Source organism: Sander vitreus, chromosome 10, assembly GCF_031162955.1.
Source record: "Sander vitreus isolate 19-12246 chromosome 10, sanVit1, whole genome shotgun sequence".
Taxonomy (NCBI): Eukaryota; Metazoa; Chordata; class Actinopteri; order Perciformes; family Percidae; genus Sander; species Sander vitreus.
This window is the reverse complement of record NC_135864.1, coordinates 7611850-7625814: the sequence shown is the minus strand read 5'-3', so window position 1 is coordinate 7625814 and position 13965 is coordinate 7611850. Positions and strand designations below refer to the sequence as shown.

The following is a 13965-nucleotide window of genomic DNA, read 5'->3' as shown; positions in this document are numbered from 1 at the left end:
CTGAGCAACATCAGTACACCTGTTTGCATGTTTGTATGTGTTAAAGACGGCAATATATTGAGCATATGCATCTATTAACTTCACACTTTGCAAACAGAGAGAGTTACAGACCAGTAAGCTTCCATCTAACTGTCTGTGGATTCTACTAGTTTTACATCAGCGCCACAGCACACTTGAACAGCTGCACGGCTGCAAATGGTGGGTGCCAACACCTTCAACCGGAATGTTAATACATGTTGAGAAAAGAGGATAAATGCAGCAATTTGTTTACACTAAACTGCTAAACAATCGCGACAGCCAGTAAAGCACAATTAAAATCTCTGTCTCTCAGTCAGAGGGCACTCAAATATTTTCTGAGAGGTTTCTTCTGTAAAGCAGGTGAGCACTACTGAAGCATTTGTTCAATGAATACACAAAGACTTCTGTAATGGCATCACTGTCCTTAGAACAAGCTGCCCTGTAATCAGCAGGACAAACTGTCTTTACCACTAACATCTATTATATCTATCTATAATTTAAAGGACAAAAATAGTCATCAAGTTAACTCCATGAGAAGTATACGTTCACCTTGACTCTGTATCTCCATAGAAACCGCATAGCTCATACTGAAACTGAGGCTCTTTAGTGATCATTATCAATGAAGTTAATAAATCCCCAACATATAGAACATGGAATTGGGATTTGTGTTATTTGCTGCAGCTACAGCTGCAAAAAAAATAAATAGAATTGGAGCTTTAAAAGATGTGGGAGGTTGCACTGTGATGCACTTCTCTTGGGAGTAGATGTGGATTGTTGGAAAAACTGCTGGTGTAGACTGCCCTTTATTCAGATGTATTGTTCTGTCAAAACAATTCTTACTTCTTGTAGTTAAATTTCCATTATTTATTCTGTCTATATTCAACACTGTGTCTGTATGCAACAGTTAAACAAACTGCTGTTGCTGCTCCTAAAAATGACAAAACATTTTAGACTACATTTACACTTTACTACCACACAATGGTGTTTAAAGAGGCTGGATTTCTAAACGTTTCCCTCTAGTTTTTTGGGGGGTTTATTGGCTTTCTACACTTAACCACAACAATGAAAGTGTACCGTATACATAACTGCTTCCTATCAGAAACCAAGGCATCAATAAACTCAAGTTTTTTTTTTACTGATGCATCAGGTGTCCCCTCCTATGAAATGCCTTAAAGCCTGTCAATATTTATTCAACCCAAACCATAACTTGCACTTGTAATCCATTATTTTTCATTTCTGCGTAACTGCACTTTGCTGAATTGTGAATTGATCAACTTTATCTAACACAAATGAGAAGCTTAGAACCCGGTCAGGCTCAACTGACTCACTTTGTCATCAAGTTCAAGAATAAATCTTCCCTTAAGAATTGTTGAGCAACGTGGCCCTTGTACTTCAGTTGAAGATCACTTAGAATTAAAAAAAAAGTAATTCTACTTCTTTTAAATCTCTCTAATACATTCTGGAGATAGAAAAGTGACACGCTGGAAAGTGAACCATGAATTATAAAACCATTTTAACACCACTTCTCACAGCCTGTGCATGGAATGCTCAGCAGGGTTTTGACAAGTAAAAGCCTGAGTATCCATTAACTGTGGATGTGTAATGGATGCTGAATTACAGCAAAATTGCCTTAATGGAAGGAGCCTTTCCTTGAGGAGGCCCGGCTTTTGGTTTGGATGTCTAATTATAATCTTCATAGAATAGAGATTGTAAGTCAACTAATTTTCAAGCTTGGAAACTTTTCTGCAAATATAGTTATTACACCAGACTTGGAAACACACAATATTAGAGCAGTCTTGCATTAAAACAAAAGACAATGAGAAGAAAGATAATGTAAACAGAATAAAATGACCAAAAAAGTGTCAATGTAGTAATCACTAATGCTAACCACAACCAGCAACACTCCTGATGTGGATCATGTAATATGATTCATAACAGCTACTAAATGGACGTTGTAGTAAGACTGTTTTCTCAATTGAATCAAGCCGTTTTTGTTGCATAAATGTAGGTCCATGTTGGCAATAGACCATTCCTACTTAACATAAATATACAGTCTGTATGGATCACTTCCTCCTTGTGATTGACTTTAAGACCAGTCCAACTGTCCTTCTGGTTTGTGTCATTTTATTATGATGCAGTGCAAAATGAAACTCCACTACATTTGGTATGTAGATGCCCATTCTTATGACAAACAACCTAAGTTGTCAGTTAAATTACCAAAACATAACCTAAGGTATCTTAGCCATACCTTTGTTGCCACAAGCAGATAGCGTAAGAATCAAATGTCAAAAAAGCATTGAATTAACGTTTTGCAAGAATGTTCAACATGAACGCTAGTAGATATTATGGCTGTAATGGTTTGTGTACCCACAGTATACCTGAGTTACCAGTTGCTCTACTACAACTACTTACTAGAGTACTGTTCAAAACAAAAAAGGAACATATTAACATATAGACATTTCTGGGGAAGGGGATGGGGGGGGTTCCGCTGTACCAAACTCGCACCGAACCGTGACTACTAAAAAGGAGTATGAACCAAACTGTGACTTTTGTGTATTGTTATACCCCTAGTACATAAAGTATGTTGAGTATGGACATATGGACATAGAGGTTCATCCTGGATCCAAATGTACAGTACATATACTGATGGTGTCCTTAAAAACACTGTCACCTTTAACTCACCACATCAACATTACAATATGATGGATCACATTACAGTCCATCTAAGTTTCCCACTAGTCCTCCAGGAATTCTAGCCTCAGCAGAAATCAAAGAGCTGTATCTCCTGGCTGTGTGTTCCAGCAGGAGGTGTCAGGGTTCAGATCAATATCTTAGCACCCATGAAACAACAAGCAGATGAGGGTGAGATACGTCCCACAGTGCAGCACAAATAGCATAACCACTCCACTATATAGAAAAGTACAGTTAAGGTCATTACTGTGAATCAGATGAATACAGATCAGTACTGTATAAATAAACTTTACATAGTTGACAAGCTAAATGAGGATAACTATTGATAGCAGTGTGGTACATCAAGTAGGACAACAAATGTTACAGCTAGATTGTTTAAATATAGGTGCTCTATGGGACGAGGCATTTCCAGGTGTGTTAAAAAGCGAGGTGCACTGCAAGTCTGCTGTGCATGGACCCAAGAAGAGATTTTGTTGGGGATGACATTCAAGCCTGAGGGAGCATTCAAACAGAGGATTCTCTCCAATCACTTGCACATTCATTTTCATTGTTTGCTGTGAAGCAGTGCGTCTAGAGTCCTAGAAAATGCATTTAGTAGCTGTACCCAAACTAATAACATTAAAACTGTGACGTGCAGGCAACGCACCCTGTAATTGTCCAGCCAACTTCAAAGGGCTTAAAAAGGACATTGGCACAAGCATGTGGTCACAAGTCTACCTCACGTGGAGCAGTTTTTTAAAGCCCTCTGTTTGAATGCTACTAGAGGTGTGACAATGTAAAAAGTGTCTCGCGATATCAGTACACAAGTGCAGAGCAACAGCGCCGAAATTAGCATAAAAGATCCCCCGCCTGTTCGCCAAAGTTGACTCTGAGTTTACTTTTGCAGAGCGACAGTGGAAGAAAAATGCTGCTGGGTGAAGAGACCATTTCTCCACCATACATATGGAATAAGTAACAGTGTAACTGTTAGTTATACAGGAGAGAAGTGTCACACTGTCAAGTGCTCGTTTTTCATTTTGTGACTTTCGATTGAATAAAGGACTATTTTTCCAGTCTTATTTCTTCATTGAAGTTTTCTGTAAAATCTCGTTAAAATCTCGTAACGTCTTGATCTCGTGAGCCGGGTGTCTCGTCCCACCCCTAAATACTACCCAACTTAAGCTAACCTACAGACTCTGTTAATTGCTTACAGTGCCTAGATTTATGAGCTGATATCACATATACTCACTTGTCACTCAAAAAATAGTCCAGGTTCCCTTTTTACAGTCAGGTTGAGATATTACTTGTGGCAAACTGTGAGCATGACCTTTTCCTAAGTTTATTCTGCCGTGATCACAGATGTTGACTGGTATGCTGCAGATGGCAGACCTCTCTCCCAGCAATGACTGCGCAAAAGTGGTTTCAACTATCTTGTTTTGGCAGAGTACACAGCTCCATACCAAACCAGGGAAAGGAGCATGTGTATAATTTAGTCCTACATTCTTTCTGAACTAATGCTGTACTTCTTTTCCATCCCTAAAATGTATAGTTGTTTTCTGTCTTGTAAGGATTCAGACTTTTCAATTAATAATCTGACAACTAGTTTGTTTAAAATAAATGAGATTTTTCTCCTTTGTGCTTTGTTGTATGTATTGGGCAGGCCATGGGTTGGATGGAGTAGAGTATGTATATGTTGTAAATTTAATAAATAAAGTTACAATAGATATAGGGTTTTATTCTTATGATATATAATACATATTTGTTTGTGCTGTGACAGTGAGGGAAGTATTAGATGCAGCATTAATTCAGATTACTTTATATACAGTAAATGCACAACCATGATGGCTATTTCTGTCACATAAAGCACAGAGTACAGTAACTTATACTTATTGAAATACAAAAATGATATTGCAGCTAAACCAACTGAACTAAGGGACAGAACAACAACTGTACTTCATATGCCAAAGTTCATACTGGTGTTTGTAGACTATATAGGCTAACCTCTTTATGTAGTGTACTAAATTGCAATTTATTTATTACAAAACTTGTATATTCTTGAGTGAAGTTTGTATTATGCTGTGGTACTATAGGTTTCCCTAATACTTTGTGTACTGCATATAGTTGATGTTAATGTCTGACAGTCAATGCCCCGATGTATCGTGACCATCATGATGTTTTGCGACCAAAAGTTAATGACACTTTATGATAGATGACACCTTATCTGTTTACCCATGATGCACTAGGCCATCATTCACCAAATTATTCAACGATGACAAGGGGCCGACTATCAGTAGCGTGGCAGACATCATTCATATCTGTAACATCATCTAATTAAAAGACATCACTCTTGCCAGGCAGTTGCCTTACTGCTAGCTGAGGCAAATTGATTCTCAACCCCCATTCTAGTCTATGCAAAGGAGGAATGAATAATGCATGGACATTAAAGTCTTATCTTCTGTCCTGACAAACAACGTTGCCACGCTTCGAATATTCCACAAAGGTGTGCAAAGGCTCCTTATTAGCAGAGTAGTCAGACAGGTGCCGTTTTCATGGGGAGTCATTCTGCATTTACTGCTGTTCGTTTCCAAACGGCACCATCATTCTGGACACACTGGATCAACTGATTTGCTTTATGACGATGCTCAGTTTACGACAGCGCTTAAGGTATTTGCATAGATTGTTATAGCTGCCAATCACAGATTATGCCGGCAATAAACTGAAAAACTTTAACTTTGCGATGCATTTTTGACACAGGCACTGTGACGATGGTCTAAGAGGCCAAATCAATCAATGTTGCTCCACTGCACTGCTGGTCCCCTGGTTACATCTACAACTTATATGTGAAATACATGTTCAAGGCTATAACTCAACATCAACAGCGTGCCTGTCATGTGAAAAAAACAATGTAGCTCTAACTGTGTATTAAGTTATATAGTTGTGTTATACTGTACCTGTATGTGAAAGAACACCACAATAACAGTAATAAAAAAGATTGGCCATGGTCAGTTAATTTGATTGACTAGTGTTTTTTAGTCGATCCAATAACATAAGAAGTAGTAATGCTTTCCAAATTAGCATTTATTTCGTAATGTGAATCTTATAGATGATGTACGATGATTATGGACATCAGGGCAAGGTACATAATGCAGCACTGTGATCTGGTGATAAAATGAGTTTAAATATCATGTTGGTGAGCATATAGATTGCTAAACTAGATGCTGAACCCCAGTATGGTGTGTACCTTCATATTTAGACTCCAACCTGGGACGGGAGCAAATTAAGATATGAAGATTGAATTAAATGGCTCCCAATAATGTGAAAGAACTGCTAGTGCTGCTGAACCCACTGAGTATTACACAAGAGTCTGCAACTCAATGCAGCTTTCACACACTTTTTGATCAGTTTTTTGGATTGCTTGTCCGGCTGATATCTACAATCTACCCACTTTTTTTCTTAGGACCACACGACTGATGTTTTGACAAATCCAGGTCCCTGTGTTTTTTAAGGCTTCAGCTCCTTTGCACCATGTTATCTCCCTTTGTTGATGAATAGAGTTCTATTGAAATCAGCTGAATTGAAAAGTTCAATACAGTTGTTCGTCTCTGGAGAAGGCAAATTTGTGACCTTATTATCAGCCTCTTTCTCAGTTGCCTCACAGGCACACTGAGGGCTCATCTTTGAAACACCAAAGCCTTTAGCAGAGTTAAGTAGGTATAACAATGAATAAAGTGAAGAAGACACCAGCTGAGAACTACAATGACCTCCAAATTCAATGGCTTGGAGCACTCCGTTAGTGTGCATGAAATTCTTGAGTCAAGCTGAGTTGTTGACACAAAAACTAATACAGAGCACAATACTGCTTGACTGAATCCGCTACTTTTTTAAAAGTATTTACTAATATTAAATATCCAATTTCCTAGTAAGGAGTTAAGCTGGAAGCTTGCAAAAAAAAAAAAAATCTTAAAACTGAAGAGGAAGTAGTTGGGAGTTAGAGAAACTCAACTCTTCAAGGAAACGCAGCTTTCCTCAGATATGCTGGGGTTACTTTATTTTCATGATTTGCCAGAAGGTGTTTACTCCCACACAGTCACGTGTGATGTGGAGAATACCAGACAAGATGAGACTCCTTCACTTTGCTCTTGTTTGTCTGCTCTAAGGAATGCTTTAAATACAAAGGGCTGAAGAGGGAAAGGTTGATTAGGAATTCTCTCCCACTGCTAAATGTGTCAAGTCAGCCAAACGTCAAAGGATATTCTGTCAGAGGAGATTGAGCTGACTAAAGATGTCAGACAAATCGTGAAACTGTGAAAGAGAGCATGAGGAGGAAACAAAAGGATGAAACAGGGGCACATGTGTTGGTGTGACTCAGACGTGACAGAAAACCTAGCATATTATAATGAGGAGGGGTTTAGTTTGAACTACTTTTGTCATGACCTGCTTCCTTTGGCACCAACTCCATTTTGAATGCCTTTATGTATCTACCCATTAGGACCAAACATTTGAAGACCGACAATACAGTTGGCAACAATTTGGAATTCAAAGTAAGCCAGCCTTTGGCGAGCTATCAAACACTATTCCAAGTTTATCAACATCATAACTTTGTAATGACCCATGTTTCCTAGGAAATTCAACGGATTGATTTTAAAGTAAAACACAATCAAAAGTTAATTACACAACCTTTTTCTTTGTATATTTTAAGATAGGTGTCTCTGATGTTATGCTATTAAAAGCAAAGCAGTAGGAAGAGAAGCATGAGTATCAATAGAACGTGAGATTTAAAATAAATACATGGAAACGTATGTTGTTTCTATAGTTTCACCGGTTCTGTTCCATCAGTTTAATCACGTTATTTCATTGTTGTCCAAGTGGATTTTAATTAACTCGGGGGAAAAATTGTACATTTGTCACAATGTCTATAGACTTAGATGATGGGAGCAATTAAATTCAACACATGTAATAAACAGGAGATATTAAAAGATATTGACTGAGAGTCCACAGATGAGAATTTCAGTTCTGCCACATCTTATCCATGTTTTCTGAGATGATGATGGAAAATATGGTCATGAAAATATATGCTGCCTAAACCTTCATTTTTCAGGGACAGTGAAGTTGAGCCTCTTCAAACTTAGACAACTTGGAATGGGCTTTTTGTAATGGCACACAACATTTTCCTAACAACATTTTGGACTCACCCAAAGCTGTGTAAAACTCTTCTTTTGTCAGGTGCTCATCGTCATTGGCGTCGTTGTACTTAAGCAGGTCGAACAATGTGCACTCGGAGACATCTTTCGACAGACCTTCTTGCTTGATAACCTTCAATGAAAATGCAGTGTTTGCTTAAAGACGGTGGACAGCACTTTTAGGTGTGAATACAAAAATACAGTAATGTTACCCAGATTTCGTTTTTTTATCAACATGAGGAAATGCTGTTACTTGAGTATCTGGCAAAGAACTGAACATATCAGTTACATGTTGACTGACTACTTACTTCACTCGTATAGTATCAGATAAGATAAAACCAACCACTACTTGAGAGTTTGATTTGAATGATTTCAATGTGTGTAACAAATACATATTTATGTTTGTATGCAGTGTAGTTTCTGAAGAAGACAGCTTTGTTTAAGTGTTGGTTTTCTTCTAATACCATCAAAGGTAAAACAGTACCCTCTGAAAAGTAGTGGAATAAAAGCATAAAGTAGCATTAAATAGGAAATACACAAATAAAGTTTAAGTATCTGTATCTCAAAATTTTACTTAAGAACAGTACTTGAGTAAATGTACTTACTTAAGCCACTGTCTACTTTGAAAAGTTTGGATATAATCTCTGCAATGAGTCAAAAATATGTGCCCAAAACTCTCTGTTGAATGTCAAAGTTGATGAAACACACACAGGAATAGCTGTCAGTTTATTGTAGCCAAACTAAACTTGTGTCGCAATAAATGGTTAAAAGGCCCCAAACACTGTGCAGATCTTATCAACATCCTGCTAAAGCATGGTCTTACTCATCCTCCTCTGCATGGCCCTGGCTGTGAAACATCCATCATAACAGATCAGCTGTCAAAATGCTGATCATAAGGGACGGCTTTATACATCATGCCTCGCCTTTACTGCACATCCCCTCCCAGATGACTTGCCCAAAATTTAGGAGTCAAGTGTAATGACATATCCTTAGTGTATCCTAGAAACACAACACGTAACAAATAACAGTGGTGTACACGATGCAACAGCTTTTGTATAATTAATTATTTGATCTGCAAAATATTATGTTTTTTTAGAGTTGCTCTGCATCTAAACCAAACCAAAATTGAAGCTAGTGATGAGGGATCTTTCACTTAAAACACTATGTAGATTCCTCAGGAAAAAAGTCATTGCAACTCAAAAATATACTTGACTCACTAGTCCTTTCTTGCTTGCTTCGACTTGGAGCAATGTAGGTGGCCTTTGAGAGATTAGTTAAGTGTTGGAGTCGCATGCTGAAATGCTTTAACTCTATTTCTTAAATATTTCCTGAAATGACATTAGTCCCCACACACAAACTTTTGATAAATCTGGTTGGCTTCAGATACTTGCAGTCACTTTTTCTGTAGCGAGTGACTATTCAACCACAGTAAAAGAGAACCAAGGGCAAGTTCACTAGCTTTCAGCAGGCCCTGTGAGCTAAATGAACTGATACACATTGATGGGATAACCAGCTGTACAGTAATGTTTATTGAGAGTGAAGAATCCATGGCACATTGGCTGGTTAGTCGGGTTGAAAGGTGTTCTATCTAACTACTAAGTTTTTAGTACCTAATCCCATTTTAGACTCATTGCAGTAATTACACAGGACTTATTTGGTGGCACAGACATATGTACCACACATGGATATACTGTATGTAGTTAAAACACAGTACTGGTCGTTGGCCTACTTTCAAAGGCTGTTGGTAAGGTCAAATCTGCATGCTGCATACTAAGTTTAGTTTTATTCTTCTGTTCAACCTTCAAGGCAAGCTTTCTGGTATCATAGACTGTGGCGGCTTTTAGGTATTTTAAGTCCCTCTGGTTGCTTGGATCTGGGGATTGGCTAATGAGGACTGATGATTGACATCTGGATCAACTGATTGCTCACATGTCTATAAATAGGAGTGCTTGGGCAGTCATTCTCTCTCCCACCTCAAGGTTGCTTGGTTTGTTTGGATTTTTGGTTTAGTTACTTTTGCGTTCTAGCTTTGATACATCTACACACATCCATACATTACACACATTACTGATTGCACGTTTATCTTTGTTAATTTAAATAAATTGGATTTAATTGAAAAAACGTGTCTCCACCATAGACATCCGTTTGTCTCTTGCCTCATTTCACTCTTTATCCATCTCGATCATCACATTTAACATACGTTTTCCCTACCAATTAAAATAATGTTTAAAAAAGTTATGTTTGTCTCCTACTTAGCCAATTTTCACATTTTCCTTCAGACAAATTAAGTACTGTATTAAATCTGTGTCAAACCTCTGCCAAAATCCTGCGCGTGTAGTGCAGACCTTGTGTGTGGGTCCAGTAGATATTTAATACTGTTCCTCTTTATGAAAGTATGTCATTGTAAAGATTTGCACATTCATTTGACCTATTATGGTCTAGAGGAGGACATAATAAGTTTGAGCAGGTGTCATCTGTTCTCAAACTTATTTTATAATTAAAACACAAATCTCTTCCAAAATATTTACAGAACTGCATAACAAACTTTGACTATACTTCTGTGCAGGTACAAAAAGAGTAATCTTTCCAAAAACCTATTACCTTGATTTTTTTTGAAAATAAGTCTCTTTAGTTTTTTTTTTAAATACCTAAAATAGAAAACCAGTAAAGACCAGTAATATCTTTATCCTCCATGTTTTTAGACACAAGAGTTAGGGTAGACAGGGCTAAGGCAGGGTCCATGGTGGACAAGGTACTGTCTTCAAATACCTGTTTTGCTTAAAGGTATAATTTTAGGTATTCTGTCTTTGGTCAAATGATAGATATGGGCAATGCAAGGAGAAACAAGTTTTGATTTGCCATTTTGAAAGGGCACCCAAGACTAAAAAGGCAGGGAGAATTGCTCCCTGTGCCCCTTCATGTGCACACTCTAGCAAGTCAAGTAAGCCCAGGTGAAGGGATTTCCATCCTAGAATTTAAAATGAGATCAGAAAACACTAACGCACTTATAAAGGGTGCTTCAGGGCACGAGGGTGGCAGCCATGGTTTGGTACTTTCACCTGCTGATAAGAGTGTGATTTGCTTTTGCAATCCTCTTTTTTTGAGGGCTTGTTCACACCAAAATATCATTTGCATAAATCTCTTGTCTTTTCTGACATTCAATAAGGCAAAACTCTGCAGTCATAGGTACTGAGGTTAAAAACATGTGATTGCCCTGACAATGGAATCTAAGTGACTCTGAACCTTTCTATATTGTGTATGATATTTTAAACTCACATCCTTTAGAGGGAAAAGAAAACTGTGTATCCCGAGCTGTTCATTAATCTGAAATCATTCTGTGAGAACATTTAATACACCAACATAAAAACTAATTAAAGACACAATCAACAAAACATTCAAGCGCCCTTATGTTGGGGCACTGTCAACCCACAACAGCTTTCGTTTATTAAGTGATTTGTCAGATTAATGACACTATTTTGCTCTGATAAGTATCATGCAATCATTTATTATGCAGTATTGTTGATGAGAGGTGAAAGTATACAGAAGCTTAAATGTTTTCTCTACATATTTATGCTAAAGATGTGTGTAGATAAAAAAGTTTCCTGTCACTGCAGCAAAACAGGCCTGTAGTTTGAGTTGCAGTATGACAGTGACAAAAAACTTTATTAACTATTCTATCCATAATGTTTATTTTGAAGCTAAAGAACATACAAGGATGCATGTATGCATTCAGTTTTTAGTTTTTAGTTGAAAAACCCATAAGGGCCACCTGCAATCCACTAGTATTTAAATTTCTGACTATTCCAGAATTGAATGCTGACTTATCTTCTTTCCTCTGAGCATTTGTAGCTGATAGTGTATCAACATCTGCCAACATTCCTATATGTGTCTAGGATAAAAGGAGAGGAGGGCTAAAAGCAGCCCTTGAGGAACCCCTGAAAAGAGCTTCTCCATATGGACATTAATTATCACTGACTAGCGTGTGTCATTCAAACACCTAGGGAGAGGTGGAATGGTACTGCTTAGCCTGGAGTAGAATAATGGCATCACCAAGAGGTTTGAAAATCCAAAGTACGATTCAATAGCTTTAAAGGGCATATTCAAATTCACATTCAGAGCATACTGACAATATAATTCCATAAAACACAGCACAACATGGTTTGTTGACTGTGCATTTCATTCACTAAGCATTGATTTCTCTCATGCTGGCACGGGACACCAAGTAAATGTAAAAACATGTAAAAAATGTTAATTATATGAAAATATGGCAAAAATATCACTATTTTTGAAGCGTTGTGTAGATGCTTTGAACTCAAAATACTAAAATATATTCAAATTAATCTAATGAGAACTCCCCCGTTGGGCACTGACAAAGCTAACCAGGGTGACCCCTGTGCAGATGGGATATCCTACTGGATCAGCAGGAAGCTGGATCAGTCCTAAGGTACTGGCTGGATATACTTTATTTGTTATGCAAATAATATCTTGCTTTCTCATTGCAGCCACAAAAAGCTCTTTTTACAACCAACCCTCTTGCCAGTGATGGTCAAAGGCTGCAGCCTCCCATGAACACATAGCTCCTTTGACCCACATTGCTTTTCAAAAGATTTACCTAAAGCCATGCACCACTGCTACCAGAGGGAAGGCTAAGAAGAGTTAAATTGGCACAATCATGGCAGACATCGAAGAGTCTAGTTGTTTTTTTTTTATTTAGTTCTAGTTTGATGTGATGATGACACACATTTTGTGTGCATTTGTAGTCTCCATTTGGATTGATATTTAAATTAAAAAAAAGACTCTGTGGTCTTGACAGGCTTAAGAGGTGCTGCGGAGTGTCTTGAAAAGGAAAGTGCGATTACAAAATGTTAAACAGCTTCTTTTTGGGAGAAGAACAGGAGATGTTTTTTATCCGACAATTAAAAGATCTCCTGTACCTGATTTGTATATTATTCCCATAATAATAATAATCCCATAAGATCAGCATTACTACTAAGATATCCTTTGTGTTTTAAAGCTCATCTGTTGCTCAATATCCTTACCTGTGAGAGCTCGCTGGCATCTACTTGACCATTGTTATCTGCATCAAAGCGTTTGAACATCATATCAACCAGTTGCTTCCTTGCAGCCATGTTGTCCTTGTGGGCCCCATGGATATTAGACCCCATGTATCGTTTGTCATGCAAATCCAGAATCTTGGTTTTCAGCCGACGATAGTCACTCAGTCTGCAGTTATCATCTGAGAAAGCAAGATAAAAGGAGAGGCAGAATGGTTAGGAGAGGGAGAGAATATTTATAATACAGTTGTAACAATCACTACTGTAAGAGCTGACAGGAAAGTATGTTTTTGCTTTGTTTGGATTGCAAAAAATATTTAGTTAACAGGATGTCTAAAAACAAATATTTAATAAATACCTAAATGACTCCCAGGTGCTGAAAAGGTGCATTATTAAAAGCATTGAACTTATGATTCCTAAAATTGGATGCAATATTTCAAATGTAAGCCAATTAGTGCCTGTGAAAACTAGAATCCCCCTGAAGACTGACATTATTAAACAATAAGCTGCTGTTTATATTCAGCAAAACCTAAATCTGAGCATGTCTATGGTTTTCTGAATCACAATAACAAATGCTAAGGATTATTTCCCCGAGGGGAGCACAAATAGTGACAGTCGTGCAACATTTCACTGCCTCAAACTAAGAGAGCAGCAGCCCCTTAACCACAAAGAAACGTACAAACAAATCCATCACACTGGTAAGAGCTAACCCTGACAGCAACAGAAAACATGATGGTGTCGTATTTACAAACCGCCATCAAAGGCTCAAGATCAAAGAAGTTAACTACATGAAAGGTTCAGCAGAGAAGAGTCGAGGCAAAAAAGAAAATAATGACTAGAACTACAGGTTGACACACGTCATATCAACTTCTCATTGTTAGATCTGGAAGTGTTTCTCCTCTCGTTATATTAGCTGATGTCAACCAACCCACAAGAAAAAACCTTGTTGTTCACCGAGATGCTTTTCAAGTCTCAGGGGAGGAAGGTGACATCACTGCCACAATGTACGTATCTACTCGGTGAAAAATATGGAATAATAGCTG

The 13965-nt window shown here is 37.8% G+C and overlaps 1 protein-coding gene across 1 annotated transcript in view; it reads right to left on the bottom strand.

Moving 5' to 3' along the window:
- fstl5 (follistatin-like 5) overlaps nt 1–13965 on the bottom strand; it is a 101014-nt gene that overhangs the window by 78213 nt on the left and 8836 nt on the right. Inside the window, exons 2-3 of the mRNA XM_078260118.1 lie at nt 12908–13104; nt 7881–8001 (exon numbers count right to left, since the gene is read on the bottom strand). Of these exons, the coding sequence (XP_078116244.1) occupies nt 7881–8001; nt 12908–13104 (318 nt within the window). The remainder of the gene's footprint in view (nt 1–7880; nt 8002–12907; nt 13105–13965) is intronic.